Source organism: Helianthus annuus, chromosome 9 (assembly GCF_002127325.2).
Source record: "Helianthus annuus cultivar XRQ/B chromosome 9, HanXRQr2.0-SUNRISE, whole genome shotgun sequence".
NCBI lineage: Eukaryota > Viridiplantae > Streptophyta > Magnoliopsida > Asterales > Asteraceae > Helianthus > Helianthus annuus.
Genome location: NC_035441.2, coordinates 133619832 through 133638805, shown reverse-complemented (window position 1 = coordinate 133638805; position 18974 = coordinate 133619832). Strand labels below are relative to the sequence as shown.

General features: G+C 34.8%; 1 protein-coding gene and 1 long non-coding RNA gene across 21 annotated transcripts; both read right to left on the bottom strand.

The window, feature by feature from the left end:
- Nucleotides 1-3761: 3761 nt before the first annotated feature.
- On the bottom strand, nt 3762-7973 carry LOC110878774 (bifunctional aspartate aminotransferase and glutamate/aspartate-prephenate aminotransferase). Its single transcript, XM_022127134.2, has 10 exons — nt 7725-7973; nt 6520-6757; nt 6332-6425; nt 6072-6175; nt 5715-5963; nt 5484-5597; nt 5259-5342; nt 4783-4953; nt 4519-4632; nt 3762-4092 (listed from the first exon to the last, which is right to left on the bottom strand). Exons 1-10 carry the CDS (start codon nt 7862-7864, stop codon nt 3952-3954), a joined length of 1449 nt encoding a protein of 482 aa, XP_021982826.1. The 5' UTR covers nt 7865-7973; the 3' UTR covers nt 3762-3951.
- Nucleotides 7974-12022: 4049 nt separating this feature from the next.
- LOC110878773 lies at nt 12023-18355 on the bottom strand. 20 transcript variants are annotated; one of them, XR_004867286.1, is made up of 10 exons: nt 18043-18346; nt 17694-17767; nt 16719-17301; nt 16498-16574; nt 16285-16403; nt 15516-16199; nt 15258-15418; nt 14796-14906; nt 13319-14056; nt 12023-12199 (listed from the first exon to the last, which is right to left on the bottom strand). It is a non-coding gene; the product is annotated as an uncharacterized LOC110878773 (long non-coding RNA). The 20 variants fall into 20 exon arrangements; XR_004867294.1 differs by having other exon boundaries at nt 17694-17756; XR_002558188.2 differs by lacking the exon at nt 16719-17301 and having other exon boundaries at nt 15516-15737; nt 15928-16199; nt 18043-18340.
- Between the last annotated feature and the right edge of the window lie 619 nt (nt 18356-18974).

Genomic DNA, 18974 nt, shown 5'->3' with positions numbered 1-18974 from the left:
CCTTGTTTGTCTCCTGATGATCGACCTACACACATTATGTGCCTGTAATGTTTTAATTCTTGTGTTTTAAAACACAAGTCTTCTTTATGGCAGCTTTGGTCCCTCAAGTCTAGTTTTTTATTAAATAAGGCTACAACTCATTGTTTATCACTTATTTACATGTTACTAACTAGGTTAATTTGTCCCTAGTTATTTTGTTTACGGGTTAACTTTACCACCAACGGTATTTTTACCCGCTTATCCTCGGTTAATTTGGTATAATTAATAAACCCATTTTCGGGGTGTTACAGCGGATGAGGTGTTCAACCATATTTTCAAGGGGTGCGGTCAGGTTTTTTGCCTAAAATATACACTATTTTTTTCTTTCAAGGGGTGCGGTTGCCCACCTTGGCCAAAGGGTAGGTCCACCCCTGGTTAGGGTTGAAATCTTTGACCCGAATAATATTATGGGTCGGGTTCTGGTTGAACATTTCAACCCACCAACCCGTAACCTGTCAACCCGTCAACCCGACACGATTGCCACACCTATCTGTAACACCCTCACCTGGATGGGCTGGCATGTCACTCATACAGATAACAAATCCAAACAATAAAACGAAAAGATCATAGTTACATTTTCTTGTGTTGCAGAAATGAACAACTGAATCTTGATCGTCAACTTCTTTTCATGCTCCCTACTAATTCTCCAAATTTCTCAAATTACCTGTCAAACAAATAAGACAACACCACAAAGAAAACTACGGCTGAACTAAAAGTTGCTCAGTGAAGAAGGAATCAATTAGTACAAGCAAAGGCCAATCAGCGAAAAACAAAACATAACAGAACTGATACTAAACTGAAAATGAAACTTCAGCTAATACTAAACCAATGCAAACAAAGACAATGATACTACACCGACATTGCTGATGTAGACACAAGAACATAAACATAGGGCGACTAACTATGAACCCGAAGGAAAACCGACAAAACTAACACATCTTTAACCATAAAGTATATACCAAATTTTCATTTATAAACGGTTTTATTTTAATAATTTTTGAAAGGGTTGTCTTTTAATTGAACGTTTGGATTCAAATCAAAATACTTAAATACTAAAACAAGTACTGAGAACATATGCTGATACAAACATGAGCTAGAGACATCATGTACTTTTATCACGCACTATCACGATGAGTGTCATGTCGTCAGTGGCGAAGCTTAATATTTCCGACCCGCGGGGGGGGGGGGGGGGGGGGGGGCGAAAGCGTGTATACCCAAAAATTTCTATAAAACCGGGGGTCGAAAACGTATATACCCAAAAATTTCTATACGAAAACTACATACTCTCCACTACTGAGCGAAAAGTTTGGGGGTCGACCGCCCCCTCCCGCCCACTAGAAGTTGCGCCCCTGCATGTCGTTGACGCCCAAACGACAATTCAAACATGCTCCGATGATAGAATAAAAAGTCAAAGTCATGTAATTGACCTACAGCTGAACATATAAGTCTATCAAAAACAGACAATAACGAGTACAGTATATATGGTCTACTGCATGTTACAATGTGCTAACAAACAAATAAACAACATAGAACCAAATCAAATGATGTATCAAATACCAATAGACTATACATATCAACCATGGCAAATCAGACTCTAAAACAAAGAGAAAAGTTCATACTACAAGTAACGGATACATATTTATAGTAGGATGAAAAGAATAAAGAATCCATACCTTAATTCGACAAGGCAAGGCAAAGCAAAGCAACACAAAATCAAGTCGTCTTTAAACAAGTATGTGAACCTGTATTTTCCTTTTTTTTTGTCGGATTAAATTTAACAACCACATTTCATTGATTTTCTTGCGAATGGAGACTTTAGCATATCTTAATTAATTAATGACAACTATCGTAGGTTCTTTTACACTTTACAAGATTATATAAAATCTAACTTGATATATTTTGTTGATCAATAAAGCATATTTGTTAACTTTCTAATGCAATTAGGTCATGGGGTGTACTCTAACATCTAAAGTGTTAACAATGACATGACATGTTAACTAACATTGCAAATCACTCCCTCCTTGTGTTAAAGTGCATTAAATGAGTTATGTGTTAACATGTTAATATGTTCAGACCTCTTAGACCTCTTACTGGTTCAACACTTAATGGTTCAGACTGTTTGTTCCACAAGCAGATGTCTGAATGGTTGAGACTTTAGCCTCTGAATGGTTAAGCATTATATTGAATCTGAATGTTTAAAACCTTTAATCTGAATTGGTCAGACATTTGCCTCTGAACGGTTAAAGGCATGTTTGACTAAGCTTTTTGGAACAACTTATTGGCTTTTTGAAAAGTCATAAGCTTCAAAATGATGTTTGGCAATGAGGGTGTATGTGAGGGGAAACGTGACTTTTCCAAAAAGTCACTCCATACTGACTTTTCCAAAAAAGTCAATAAGAAGTTTTATAAGCACTCTCAAACACCCTCTAAACATTATACTGGCTCTTAATGGTTCAGACCTCTTACTAGTTTAACACTTAACCATTCAAAAATTGCCAAACAGCCCCTTAGTCCTTTAGACTAACAAACTATCTTATTTATCATATTTGGTATATCTAATAATTAATATGCTAGATGCAATACATATTTAAAGATTTATGACCAAATCAAGGATTTACAACTTGGTTTGGGTATAAACTGTGAAATGCAACATGCATGGATCAAGGTTTGCATAAACTAAAACCGAATTACTCTCTCTCTCTCTCTCTCATCGAGATCAAAAGATTTCGACAAAACTTTAAGTTTTATACATCAGTGTGAAAGAACTGATCTTATGGAACCAGGTAATAAAGTGTTTACGATTAATTATTTAGTCTCATACTCCTTAACAAATAGCACTCGTTCATAACAATTGTAACTAGTATGTGTGTTAGTGAGTAATCTCCTTGCTAAAGGAGAATATTATGTAAATATCAAGAAGTTCTTCCTTGGGAAAGAACAGTTATGAATAAATATCAGTTTCCTTTTTATCCCTTTGATTCATCTTTAAAGATTTTTGCAAAACCTGGAGCCCTGGAGCCATAAAAAGTACCGTTTAGGCAGGAGGCCGCGTAGGGAAGAATTCGTTGGGTTGGTCACTTGAAAAAATCAACTTAAAGATTTACCTAGTCGAATAAAGAGGAAAGGTATGTTCTATTCTAACTGTTAATTTATTTCGAAATATTTATATTAATATCTCCTTAAGCATTTTTATAAACAATTGTTTTTACAAACAAACACAAACAAAATCGATTAATCACTATCGAAAACAAATGATTCTTTTAATCAAAAAAAAAAAAATCTAGTCAACAAATGACTACAAAAATGGATATAATATTCAATTTTCCAATTCAATTCATCGACAATTTGTGTCGACAATTGTTATGTAGATATACCTACTACTCTAAAAGTTTTTGTCATTGGCATCTATGCTTTTGTCAAACATCTAACGATATGATTTATGTCGTTCAATTTACTATTAGACCCCTCTCCCTCCCTCCCTCCCTCCCTCTCTCTCTCTCTCTCTCTCTCTCTCTCAGAAAAGTTGGTATGTTGTAAACCATCATTCAGTCAAGTGACTGTTTTGTAAATTATTCTAACACATAGTTTCATTGTACTCCGTGTGTGAAGGCATCGCGTTGTGGTCATGTGGAGAGAGAGTCAGTTGCAGTTCGTGAGGAGGCAACCTACAGGCAACTTTGATGCGGCCTCATCTGTGAAGCATCACGTTGTTGAAGCTTTAGTAGCAGTAACAATAATAGGTAAAATAAAATGAAATTTTCACATCAGTTAACAAGATGCGACACGAGTGATATTTATGTGTTCACCCGCTAGCGTTTTTTAAGTATCTCGAAATTCTATTATAACAATTATTTAAGAAAATTACAAATTACAATTGACGAAAACACATTACTAATAGCATGCAAAATACGATTAGATATTTGAAGGAGTGTTGAGAGTGAGGATAGCTTTCTTGATTCTATCAGCAGCGGTCTGTAGGTCGGAGAGGGATGCTGCATATGAGATTCGGATGCAGCTGTCATCCCCAAATGCATCTCCGGGCACAAGGGCAACCTGGGCATTTCCAAAATTATTCAAAACTTCCAAATATTTTTTTTATTCATTTAAAATTTTTAAATATTATAACCTGTGTAATAATCTCTCAAATAGTTTATATAACATCAATAATTAAACATTTTTCTAAAAGGGAGTCACCAGGTCAAAATTTGAACTCTCGATCAAACTCTTCCTGGACCACCAGCTGATGACTGGTCGACCGTCACCGGTCCCTGGACTGAAATTTGGCATGTTCGATGACCAAAAGGGCCTTGGGACCGGTAACAGTCCTTGGACCATTTGTACTACATTTATATGTACTTAAACAAAGACGATTGTTTTCCACAAAAACTATTCCGAATGAAGAGAAATCATGTATAATGACTTGTAAACCATGAAGCGAAGGTTCCAACTTAACAAATGTGCATTTGGTAAAATATTTACCTGACCCTTTTCCAGCAAATACCGACACAGAGACTCGGAATCCTTAATTAAACCAAATCCATCAACCTCTGTGCCGTAGTAATGGCTGAAATCAAGAAAGAGGTAGAAAGCGCCCTGCAAAACACGACCAGGATTATCAAGTTCCATTAAAGGACAGGTTATGAGGAGAACTTGTAAACAGGGATAGATGGAAATAAACGAAATGGTAAACCTTCATCTTTATATATTTAAAAATAAAACTACAAGACAAAATAATAAGTGTACCTGAGGTTCAGATATTTTGACACCATCCAGTTCCCGGAAAGCCGAGACCAAAAAATCTCGGCGTTCACGAAATGCTTTGACCATATGCGATACGGCTTCCCCACCAGCATGTCCCATTCCTAATGCAGCCACTGCAGCCTTTTGGGATATGCTACTGGCACCTGAAGTGGACTGAAACAACATATACAGGGACCATATGCGTCATTATGTAGAAGATTTCTATCATATTCAACAAAAAGTTTGAATGAATAATTAAATCCAGAAAAAAGGGCGGGTCCAGTCGGGTTTGGCGACAGTCAAAACATGTTTGGGCCAAACTAGGTCCATGTCAAAACAAGTTGTGAGCAAAATGAGTTCGGACCGTTTTAAGGTGCCGAGATGGTGCAGGTCAAAATAAGTGAGCCATGGAAGATATGATAATATTATACAACGTTGAGTAATTATTTTTAAAGTGGCTTTAATGTGATATTTTGTACCTGACTTTGAATTTTATTACACGCCGCAATGAAGTGCTTAGGACCAGCAATGTATCCAAGTCTCCAACCAGTCATTGCAAAAGCCTAGGGAAATGCATATTAAGTGAGCCATGGCCGATATGATATTTAGTAAACGGTTAATTATAATAAACGATGCTAAATTATTAAAAGAAAGCAGCTTTTGAGTGCATTTGTAGAAACCAACTCATTAATGCAACTAAGTACCTTAGAGAACCCGTTGACTGTTAGTGTACGTTCCCACATGCCAGGTAAAGATGCAAAGCTCGTGTGTACAGCTGGCGAGTATATTATGTGCTCGTATATTTCATCAGAAATCACCTGAATAGAACCGACAAAAATAAGGTTCACGTTAGTTGTCGCTAGTTTACTTATGAAAGACTGATTTGGTCCATGTTAGCTAAAAGGGGAACCAAATGGGTGTGATTATTATTCTACCAAGAGTCTTGGATGCTTAGCAACAACTCGAGCAATTTCTTGAAGCAATTCCTTAGGATAAACTGAGCCTGTCGGGTTAGATGGAGAACAAAGAATCAGCAGTCTTGACTTCTCGGTAAGCTTGGATTCTAGAAGCTTCGGATCTAACAGAAAGTTTTCTGAAATGGTTGCAGGAAGAATCACGGGTGTTGCATCAGCCAACCTCGCCATTTCAGGGTAACTCACCCAAAAGGGAGCAGGAACTATAACCTTAAAACGGAGAAAGATTGTAAGATAAATGAGATACTATCAATAATCAAATAACTAATATAAACAACTAGTCTAAACTTATATGCACAAAAGAAGATAGCAATTTACCTCGTCCCCTGGGGAACAAACAGCAAGGATTGCTTGTAGTATGCTCTGCTTTGCCCCATTACTAACCACAATTTGGTCAGGTGTGTAAGAAAGACCATTCTCCTCTACATAAGACAAAAATATATATTAGAATTTTAAACGCACCACCTCAAGCCCCTGAGGCGTTTTTCAGCTCACCTCACGCCTCAAGCGCGCCTTATAAAACCAAGCACTCCATATTAGTCAAGCTGGAATACATTGTTGTAAATGACGGAACTTACCCTTTAGTTTCTTGCATATCGCTGTCCGTAGTTCCAAGGTACCAGCATTAGGAGTATACCTTGTGTAACCTTCACGAATTGCATTTATTCCAGCCTATTTCAGAATTTTATAAAAAGATACAATTAGCAAGACAAAAAGCGGAAAAAATATTACATTGCAAAAATAATAATAAATTTGAATCAACCACCTGAGCAATAACCGCGGGGGTATCAAAATCAGGCTCTCCAGCAGCTAAACGAATGACAGGAACACCGGCTTCTACAAGTGCAGTGGCTTGGTCAGTTATAGCCACTGTTTTGGAAGGCTTTACTGAGTTGACTCTAGGGCTCAGAGTGGTGTCAACCTCCATTTGCTCAGAGTTGTGTTCTACTAGTACTGCTGAACAAATTGTAGACGACTTCTGACTTGTTCGAGTTTCCAAGGATCTACTCCAATATATAAATAAAACCAAAATAATCATAATCTACATACATAAACCATGAATTGTATTGTATATTGATTGTATGTCTGTCTATTATTTGTGTCTATATACGCAAAAAAATAATATTACGCTTGAATACCTTGTGGATATGATTAGGGGTGTTCATCGAATCGAATAACGAATTTTCGAATTATTCAAATTTTTATTTTTTACCTAAATTCGTATTCGATTCGATTAGTATTTGAAACTCGGATTTGAACCGAATTCGAATAAATTCTATTTAATTCAAATTCACCCTAGACAATAAATTACTTCACTTTCATTTTTTAAAACTACTACAAACTAATTATATTTAGCAAAAAATATAATAATCTGCAAAATTAATTAACAATCAATATGTCAAAACACCAAAATATAGAAGATAGGTTGGTTAATGGTAGTGATTTAAGTTAGGTAAAAATTTAGAAATAAGTGGTATGGGCTATTTGTCAGTAGGTTTGGTAATGTTATGAATAATAAACTTATCACTTAGGATGTAGTTCGTGATTTGGCCAAGTTTAGAAGTTATATGTGTGTATATATGTTTGTGTGTATACACATATATTAAGAATTTATATATAAACTGAATTCGAATTTCAAATCGAATTGAAAATCATAAATTCGTATTCAATTACCGGACTCGAATACGAATCAACTCGAATTCCAACCTTATTAATCGAATTCGAATCGAGTCGAATTTCAAATTTTCGAATCCGATTCCAATTCTGAACACCCCTATGTATGATAATTATATAACTAGTGTGCTTGATGATAATTATCAATTTGGGCGTATGTTCCAAATGATAACCAGAAATTAAACGTATTGGAGTCAATGAATTCAACCAAATGTGAATGCGAAATCAAAGCAAAACAACAACATACGCAACTGAATTCGGATAATAACAACAACAAGTAAAAACATAAAAACATACTTGATTGAAAGATTTCCGTTGAGGTTGGAAGAAAACGCGAGTGTTGATGATCTGATGGAGCTGAGTGAATCAAAAGGAGACTGATTTTTGAAGGATGCAACGGAGCATGCGGAAGAGATACCAGAAATTTGAGCAGCCATGGTTCTGAGTTGACTGAATCTGGCAAAGGTGGACTGAAATTTGGTTGATTCGATGCATTGATGGAATATGAATATATAGGGTGACGTTGGGTTGGGGGTTGGTGGTGATAAGCGGTAGGTGGGTTGGGTATATATAATATGGAGTCATTTTAGTGGATGCGATTTCAGTTTAGTTTAAAGGTTTCATTTTTCGTCTGTGAGTCTAAAAGAGTTTTACCGTTGTCATTTTAGTCCATTTGGTTAACTTCGTCCATTTTTTCTATTAACGAGAAGGGCAGTTCAGTCATTTTATATGTAATTCTGTTAACTAGAAGGACAATTCGGCCATATAAAATGACCGAATTGCCCTTCTCGTTTACAGAAAAAATGGATAAAGTTAATTCAATAGACTAAAATGGCAACGATGAAACATTTTTGGACTCACAAGTGAAAAATGAAACATTTGGACTAAACTGACAAAATGGCCCAAACCACAGGGACTAAAATGGTATTTAACTCTATAATATATATATATATATATATATATATATATATATATATATATATATATATATATATATATATATATATATGTCAAATCAGGGATGAGCACGGTATCCGTTCGGTACCGAAAGTACCGGTACTGAAAAACGAGAAAAGTGAATACCGATACCGGTATCGAATACCGGTGTTTTACCTATAAATACTAGTACCGATACCGAAAAATGGGGATAGTGGATACCGATACCGAATATATCTGTTACGCTTCGGTATCAGTTCGATACCAATACGCGGTACCAAATACTCATCCCTATTTCAAATTTGGTTTTTGTTTAATGATATAAGAGAAGAGAAGTTTAAATTTTTTACCCTTCTATAATTGTATGTAGAGTTAATTACTGTTTTCGTCCCTGTGGTTTCTCAAAAATCACTATTTCAGTCCATTAGTTTAAAAATTGCGATTTCAGTCCCTGTGGTTTCACTTTCGTAACCATTTTAGTCCACCTCGTAACCATTTCAGTCCCTGTACTTACGGAATAAATGGATTGAAATGGTTACGAAAGTGAAACCACATGGACTGAAATGGTTACTAAAGTGAAACCACAAGGATTGAAATCGCAATTTTTAAACTAATGGACTGAAATAGTGATTTTTGACAAACCACAGGGACGAAAACAGTAATTAACTCTTGTATGTAATAGATAATAGTTAATTACTGTTTTCGTCCCTATGGTTTGTCAAAAATTACTATTTTAGTCCATTAGTTTAAAAATTACGATTTCAGTCCCTGTGGTTTCACTTTTGTAACCATTTCAGTCCACCTCGTAACCATTTCAGTCCCTGTACTAACAGAATAAATGGACTGAAATGGTTATGAAAGTGAAACCACAGGTACTGAAATGGTTACGAAAGTGAAACCACGGGAACTGAAATCGCAATTTTTAAACTAATGGACTGAAATAGTAATTTTTGACAAACCACAGGGACGAAAATAGTAATTAACTCTAATTTTAGAATAGGATTGTAAATCTTTACTTTTTTTTTATCGATATTTGCTCTTTTTTCTCCCAGGTAAATCTTTACTTTAATCCATTATCTTACTCTTTACTTTTTCAAAGGTTTGATTAGTTTACCTATCTCACATTTTGCTCTTTTTTTCTTTAAGTGCTATACTTTTTAACCTAAATCAAAATGTATCGTTAATGTTAGATTTGGTTACGTATTTCACTCTCTAACTTTGACTTTTGATGTGTTGTAATTTCAAAAATCATAAATAAAAATAATTTGTAATATTAAAAGGAGTTAAATGTTATTTTAGACCCTGTGGTTTGGGTTATTTTGCCAGTTTAGTCCAAAGGTTTCATTTTTGGTATGTGGGTTCAAAAAGGTTTCACAGTTGCCATTTTAGTCCACTGTGTTAACTTCATCCATTTTTTCTGTTAACGAGAAGGGCAATTCGGTCATTTTATAATTTTATATGGCCGAATTGCCCTTATAGTTAACAAAATTACATATAAAATGACTGAATTGCCCTTCTCGTTAATAGAAAAAATGGATGAAGTTAACCCAGTGGACTAAAATGGCAACGGTGAAACATTTTTAGACACACATGCAAAAATAAAACCTTTGGACTAAACTGACAAAATGACCCAAACCACAGGGACTAAAATGACATTTAGCTATATTTCGTCGCTAAAGGTTTCAAACTTTGTATTTAGTAGAATTGGTTTTTCTATTCAAAAGGGGGTGGCGGCGCAACTTGTTGCCCGACTACCTGCCATTGCTTTGTAATTGCCCTTTTTCGTGTGGAATGATATTGTTGTGGATTTCGTTTTTCAAAAAAAAAAAAACATCAGTACTAAAATTCAAGAACTTGTTTTAAATATTTGTTTGTTAGTAATAATTGTGTGTGTTGATGTAATAAAATTGTTAGGACATAGAATAACGCACTATTGAGCCAATTTTTTTATTGAACACTAGTCTAAGTACCCGTGTAATACACGGGTGGCTACACAAAATAATTTAAACTTTAACATTGTTGACGTAAATAATTTAATTATACATACGTTCAAATATTAAGGTAAATGATGGAGACTATATCAAATAATTGAAATACATGAATACCATAACATGATGAAGGACGATTCAGAGAAGAAGATTAATGGGTATACATTCAAAGAAGAAAGAATTGGGTGGGTGGTAAAGTGTGTCGTGTTCAATTGTAAGAGGGCAGTATGGTAATTTCATATGAAACTAACAACACAAATAGATGAGGTTAATGAAGGTGGACTGAAATAGTTACGAAAGCGAAACCACAAAGATTGTTTTCACCATTTTTAAACTAATGGACTGAAATAGTGATTTTTAATAAACCACAGGATGAAAAACGTAATTAACTCTTACTTTGTAATCAAAATCAATTAATATTATGTTTCCAAAAGAAATTTAAAAAATGTGTCGTAAAAATCTAGTAGCAACATGATGATCGACTAAATGATGGTAGGCACAACACCTCTAGATTATCCTCGTTTTCTTTAAGTACAAATCTTAATTTCGAAATTGCCCCGGCATAATCCTTTACAGCTGGTAACAACCTCACATTTAGCATTTTAGTCTAAAATTTAAACAAAATAATAACGAAATACTCAACTCTTTAATCAAAATAACGAAATATTCAATGTCTGTACCATGTCCATATTTTTACCTTTGAATTCTTCATGGCTTCTCTTTTAAGCCTCTTCGACTCTTGCATCATCTTTGACATCTATCTTTCTTCGTATGCAAGTTTTTTTTGAGCACATGCTACCATGTTTAGATTATATTTTTCAGCTTCATCCTAATCTCTTACGATTCTAACAAAAAAATATACGAATCAATCACAATACCTTGGCATGTAACTTCTTTTCAATAATAATTTGTACTTTCTCACTCAAATCGCTGCTTATTTGCTTCTTTAATAACATGTTTGACCACTATATCTTCTTTTCAATAATCATCTCCGCAATCACCATATCTATCACGTACCGAGTATACCATTAGCTTTTTAAATATTATTTTCTTATTACTTGGTATATAACATCATATTTACTCAAGTCGTGTAATACACGAGGGTTTTTAAAGATATAACATTTTTTATTATTTGGTAAACAATATTACATTTATTCAACCCGTATAATACACATGGTTTTAAAGATATAACTTTTTTATTATTTGGTATATAAAATTACATTTATTAAACCCGTACAATATGGTTCTTATAGATATAGCTTATTATTATCTAATATATAGAATTATATTTATTCAACTCGTACAATAAATAAGGTTATAAAAATATATCGTTTATTATTTAGTATATAAAATTAATTTATTTAACCCGTGTAATACATGGGGTTATAACCTAGTGACTCATAAAGAAAAATAATCACCCTCACGCATATCATTTGATTGTTGGCACCACCATGCCCCCTAATTTTAATGCATGCTATCTCTTAAATTGTTTTGTTTAATAATCTAAATTATTATTATTATTATTATTATTATTATTATTATTATTATTATTATGTTTTCAAAATACTAATTAGCGCATTAATTTCTTTTATAAAAGGTACTGCCCATACTAAAAAATTGTATAGTTGAACCCGAACCTATTTTGACTGTAACTTTCTGAACCTCTTAAGACTTAAAACTTTTTCATAAATTTAAAATATATTATTGTAATAATATTGTTAAGCATTCATAGTTGACACACTAATTCATTAAAAACATGCACACAAAAATCACTACCAGGTCAACTCGACCCAATTCATCCCAAAATAAATTTGCATGTGTTGCCAATCAAACTTGATGACCAAATTCCTGCAAATACAATATAACCTTTTAATGACAGATAACCTGTTAAAAGAAAAACATGTGATAATAATGTGTTCGGGTGAGATAAAGGTATATGCCTTATCATAACAAAGTTCTTATAAGGCATGAATTACAATAACAAATCCTTCTATTTATTTGTTTTTTTTACCAGCCAAAAGAAACTACATTCCTAAAATAAAACCTCATAGCTAGCAGCTAATGAGGGGAGTACAGAATAACTAAGAACCAAAACATAACTTTTGGTGCAGCTTTGACCCTTTGGTTTTGGTCAAAGTCGTCGTTTGAATCCAGTTCCATTTCTGTTTCGGAATACGTATCTTCTACGGTATCAGAATCGGCTTCGTTTAAACTTTGCTCTTGTTTGGCCGTTTCGCCTCGGGGCGCGCCTCAGACTCGTTTTTTGGCCGTTTCGCCTCGAGGCGCGCCTAGAGGCGCACGCCTCAAACGTTTTCTAAAACCATGGAGACAAGTCAACAACTTTGTTGAAAAGAAACTCCAATATCTTTCATGTATTCAATACATATGGGTTTAAAATTGAAGGTCCGAATATTATGTATTACGTATGCAATACATGAATACATGAGTGATGATTGAGTAAGAACTCGTCCATATCAATTAAATTACTTGCAGGAACTTAAAAATTGGGTGAAATTTAGAGAGAAAATCGGCAAATCGGAACCATACGGTCAGTTCGCTTTTGCGCTTTGCGCCTCAACTTAGAAGACTCTGTCCGTAATGACGTATTATTCAAATTTTCATTCAAAATATTGTCAACTTATGTGGGACTACAAAGTACAAACAAAAAAAGCAACCGACACAGGTCAAATGATAAGATTTAAATCAGATGCGTAAGTATTTTTAACTAAATCCTACATATTACTTTGAAACTAAGCGATGAATAGCAACCACAGCAGAAGCTATAGTTCACTGCCACAAGAAGACATAACAAAAACTTTCTCTCAAGTCAATGTCAATCCACCACCATTTTGTGAGTGGCAGCTGATTACTATCTGCCCACATACAAAATTTAAAAAAAAACACATATGGCTAAAAAACTTGCAATTAAAATAACTGAATGACAAAATGTGATTTTAAGTCATGTACCTTTCTGTTTGATCACAATCGGAATACCACTCTACCCAACTGGTGGGCCTTCAACAGCAGCCTGCCTGAGTCGAAAGCGCGGCAATATCCTATAAGCAATAGCACAAGGCCATTGTAATGGGCCTTGAATAACACTACATTAACCCAAACAAGGCTCGGGACCTGACAGGAATCCCGGAGCATGACAGCAACCCCGGAACAAGGCAGCAAACCCAGAACACTGCCGTAACCCCGGATCATGGCCGCAACTCGGACCAAGTCAGCAAACTCGGGACATCACGGTAAACTCGAAGCACACAACATGACATGGCGAAACCCCAGAAAACAAACATCAAACCCGGAAATAAATTGTCCCAGGCCATAAAGACGAAACTGCCCCTGGCTTTAAGGCACACCCACTGGCTTTGCTGAAATAGGATTTTATAAGCACCACTTGAGAGGTGAGACTTAGACTGCCACAGACCGAACCCGCAACCACACTTATCCAACAGGAACCGAAAACTTTCATGGGCCATTAACAGCCCTGTATAACCTGAACCATTGTCGTAACATCAGCCCCAGCCTTCAACTTGTTGAATTTTTTGTACTTAAACCACTTGAAAGACTTCACCAGCTGCGATATGTATTTTGGCATGTTAATCCCGCTATAGGCCTGAAGTAACCAGCTCTTTTGGCATGTTAATCCACTTCCAGCGTACCATCACTTTGAATCTTTACAAATTCCACTATAAGCTTTTGCTGAAAGATTTAAAAATAATAATATTACTAATCGTAATAACAATTATATTAAAAATGAAATTTCGAATTCATCCATAAATCATGATAGTTTTAATGCACGAGTATAGATATTGCAAAACATATGCGGCACAAACGGGGCTTATGCCCAGCAGCTACCAGGTGGTAATGTTTTTATCTCATTTACCACTGAACGGGTCGGTTTAGGTGATGTTTTATCTCTAACAGGCCAAACAACTACAACTAAAATAGCTAAAAGAGGGTTGAAGTGGACAAACAGATTTTAGGTTGCCCAAAATGTACATTTGATGCATAAAACCTCCTAAATCATTTATATATGTATATAAAAGATTATCAAGAAAATAATATAACTTTTGTGAACATATGAAGAAACGCTTTGAACGACATTTAACCCGCTTTCCCATTAAAGCTAAATTATCGGAATTTGCCTGTTTAGCATGTTTGAGATGAAACATTACCTGAATCAACCCATAAGCAAACGGGTCGTTAAGAAGTAATCACTTTTTTCAAAGTAGGTATTAATTGTATAAATTTTGCTAACTTTATAAATCAAAATAATTTTTTTTCAAAGTAAGTGTATAAACTTTGCTAACTATATTAATTAAAATAATAATATATATAATCAAGAAACTTTAAGGTTATAATTATTTCAATTAGAATGTAGTTTGTTTTACCTTTAAGTCAACTATATATATACAGTACAGGGCACAAAGTAGCACACCTGGACGATTGACATTTATGTTTGCCCAAATCTTTCAATGTTTTTTGCAACATCATACTTTTGTGGAGTCATGGAAGCCCAAATCAGGAGTCTTTCTTCCTTATCCATCCACTGCACCGGAAACAATAGTTCACAGTTGTTTAGGCATTTCAACACTATAGATGTTAAGGATTGCTTATCAAAACACTTTATCAGCCTATAATAAGCAGTTTGGAATTACACAACTTCAAACCACATGTTCAAAATAGCGTATCTCACTCACAACTAATCATGTAAGCAAGTTTAAGTAACCAATTCAAACACCCTCGAAACAGCTTATTGATGCATCAAAACACAATAAGGAGACAATCACTTCGAATAAACAATCTGAATTACTTTCCTTCGCCAGATAGACTATTCCAAACAATCCGAAACACAAAATTACAAGCATAAAACGATGATAGCCAAGTATGTCAGGTTTACCTTAACTGCTGAAAACGATGATCTGAACCCTAACCTTAGATCGATAACCTACTCTTTAGTAAAATCATTTGACATGCACAACTCTTGAGACGTCAGCATTCCGTTTAACACCCTAGAACCTCTCATTGTCCACGTCTGCAATCGTCGGTAACACCATCAAGCTGCTAGCACATGAACAGAAACAAAAATACAGCATGTCTAAAACATCAAAATCTAACCGTTTATCCCATAACAAAAAGATTAAACTTGGAGTTGAACCTATTTTTCAGCCAAATTGAACGAATCCGCTTTTATTACAACCAACATTTTCGTCACCAGAACCGATCTACCATTGAACTCTTTATGTAAGATTCTTCATAAGGTAGCCAACTCCAATGTGTGTACCGCCTTTTTCCATACCTTGTCACCCGGCTGCGCTTTAATGAACCGGAGCTACTGCAGAAGGAAGATTGTGAAGACTTTTGTCAACGTAAGCCATACCTATGGTGGAATGAATGGTTTTAGCATCTAATTCTTGAAATCAATTGACCAGAAAACCCTAAAACCCGTCTACGTGACTCCAGCAAGATCGAACAGATAGTACAATTTACATATTCTGGAACAACTGATCTGAGCATGAAAAGCTGACCATTTAACCATTTTCGACATAAACAACTTTTTATGAGCTCACCATCAACATATGTTGTTAGTTAAATCCACAATCCATGTATACAACTGCAGCCACTCTAATGGAAAATAAGTCGGGAATTGCGGTTCTTGCGATTCGATCGCGGGTGCATTCAGATCAAGGTTTGTTTGGACATTTCTCTCTTTTATCATGCTCTGTAGTTCACTGATTTGTTATTGTAGCGTACACGTTTCATCAATGATCAATCATGTCCTTTACAACTCGAGTGGTTTCGCCTAATACCGAGGCTTTCCCACTGTTTTGTTCTGTGAGTTCTGCAAGGTAACAAAATAGTTATTAAACAGATAAGGATTCTCGGCGAAAAGAATAAAATAAACACTAATCAGAATCAGATGTTACCAAGTGCACCAGCCAACTCAAGAAAGAGTTCATTCAAATGTTCACGCTTTACTTTTTCCCTTTCAGCTTTGTGAATCCGTTTAGGAACTTTAGCTGGATTCTTCTTGCTTGTTTGCAAGCTGAATCAAAATCATTATTATTGTTATCATTATGTACTTTATTAGATAATGGATAAATATATCAAAAGTGAAAGTGAAACTTCGTTTTACTGACCAAGCGGGCGATCTTTCGGCTGCCATGCTGGTTTAGACATACATCTCCAAAATCCACGTACAGATCGTATTCCTTATCTGGTAACAGCAATAAACCAACGATCTTTTACAAAAGTAACAACAATGAACCAAAGATCTCAATTTAAACATCTACACAAAGATCCAACGCATTAACTTAAGTATAACAAAGTAACAAAATGAAACAGAATAATCAAAACTTACAAACTTTAACCGGTAAGCAGATGAACAACACCACAAGAAAACAAAGCTTCAATTCATATTTTTTCTTAAATCCCCTCATTTCAAAACCAAAAAACAAACCGTGTCCCTGGGATATTGATAGGCAGTTCCCCTAGCCCTTTTAGGAAAGTGTTGAATAAAATCCAAGTTCTGTATACATCAAGATCTCGAATACGTATCCACCACTTAATCCATTGGTTTCTTGCATGGATATATATATATATATATATATATATATATATATATATACAGGGCTTCATCTCCGCGGCTTGTATTTAAGCATTTACAAAACAGCATCTGGATTGCTTCAGGCCACCACGACGCCACCGGTTTGTTCTCGTTTCCAAACAAAAACTTGTTCCCCTCAGGCACACAAAAGACAACAATATGTTGGCCGAGCAACGATGTTTTGAAAACCATAGGACTTCCATATCTCTCCATTCTATTTCTCACGAATTTCTCCAGGGCTCCATGTCTTTGTGTACGGACGAACTCTATGGTTTCACCTAAAAACAGCCATACGAAGCTTCCATGTGGCAGATTGTTATTGGTTGCTGGTTTTTTCCTATGGATTTGGAGGAAGAAGCATAGGACAATGAACAAAAAGAAATGTGCTAGCAATGTGGCTGCCATTGACATCTGGTAAATGCTATGAACTTGACCTTTGATTGAGCTATATATATTATCTAGTTTCATTTTAATACAAAAATAACAATAATAGTGCAATTATTTTAATTTAACTAATTTAAAAATATGTGGATTGGAATCTAGTATTGAAACCAATAATTTCAGTGCAAAATTTACAATATCCTCAAACAACAATTACAGAAACAAAGTATCCTCTCTAAATAAAACCCTAGGTATACAAAAATTATCATACAGATCCTAAATTCCTCATTATATAATAATATTTTGCAATAACGTAATTATCAAAAGGAGAAAGCTGTGAATTCTCACCATTGTTAACACTGTACAACAGAGTCTTCCGATCCGATCCGATTTGATCCGATTTGATGTGATCTGATTGAGAACTGTATTAGCGAACACGAAATCACATTATGAAATGCGGAATACGTATGAATATGCAAATCGAAATTTCGATTGTTTCATAACCAAAACAACAAACGTTGAAAAGATAAAACCTAAAACCCTAAAATCGGGTTTGTTTAATGAAATCAACAACAAAAGAATAAAAATATGAAAACAAAGATAAAAAAAACAGAGAATTGTGTCCTCCATAAGATGAAACGGATTGACAACCTGGAACAAATGAAAATCGAAGCAAGCAAACTAATATAAAACATACCTGTTGAAATCAAATGAAGAGGAAACTGATATAAGAAATATGAACACAGAATGAAATTCGTCCTTTGATGTGAAATCGCCAAAATTGATAACGGCAGTGATTTAGGTTTTAGGGTTTTAAGGATTGATTGAAACGTATTGGAGAAGAATTCAACTGATTGCTAATTGATTGGAGTTTCCATATTGAAGAACATAACAGCGCTTTAACAAAATGGCTGAGAAATGAGGAAAATGATTTGCCGCCCAAAATCACAATTCTCTGGCCAAAGAGAAAACCATTATTTTGCTTTAGTATAATAGATAGATATACTTGAGCCAACTTTTTTATTGAACATATACAAGCAACAGAATCAACAAATATAATATGAGCAACAAAGATAACATAAATAGCATAAATAAGAAAATATAACTAAACACAACTACGAAGTAATATAGATATTAGATATCAAAATAATATATATATATATATATATATAGGGTCGGGATTTGGAGAAAACGGTAGAAAGTGTGAGAACGGTGAGAACGCTTATAGATCATCAGATTAAAACAATCTATGGACTAGATTGGCGCGGTGGCGTTTTCGTAAATAACATCAATTTTATTACGTGGACGCGCCTCATTAAGGGTAAAAGCGTCTTTACACCTTTATACCAAAACGCCATTATGATGAATAAAACGCCAATACGGACCAAATCACATCGCTATATAAACAAAAACCATCCAAAACATAAAAACACATCCCCCAGGACCTGAAAAGCCATATTTTCTACTATATACCATTCAACTAACAAACGCCAAAATCCCTAAAACATCAAACACAACTACTCAAAAACGCCATATTTTCTACTATATATCATTCATCTTAGAAAACGCCAAAAACACTCAAGTATCAAAAGATTCCAAAAGATCGACGGTTCTTTCAGATACACTATT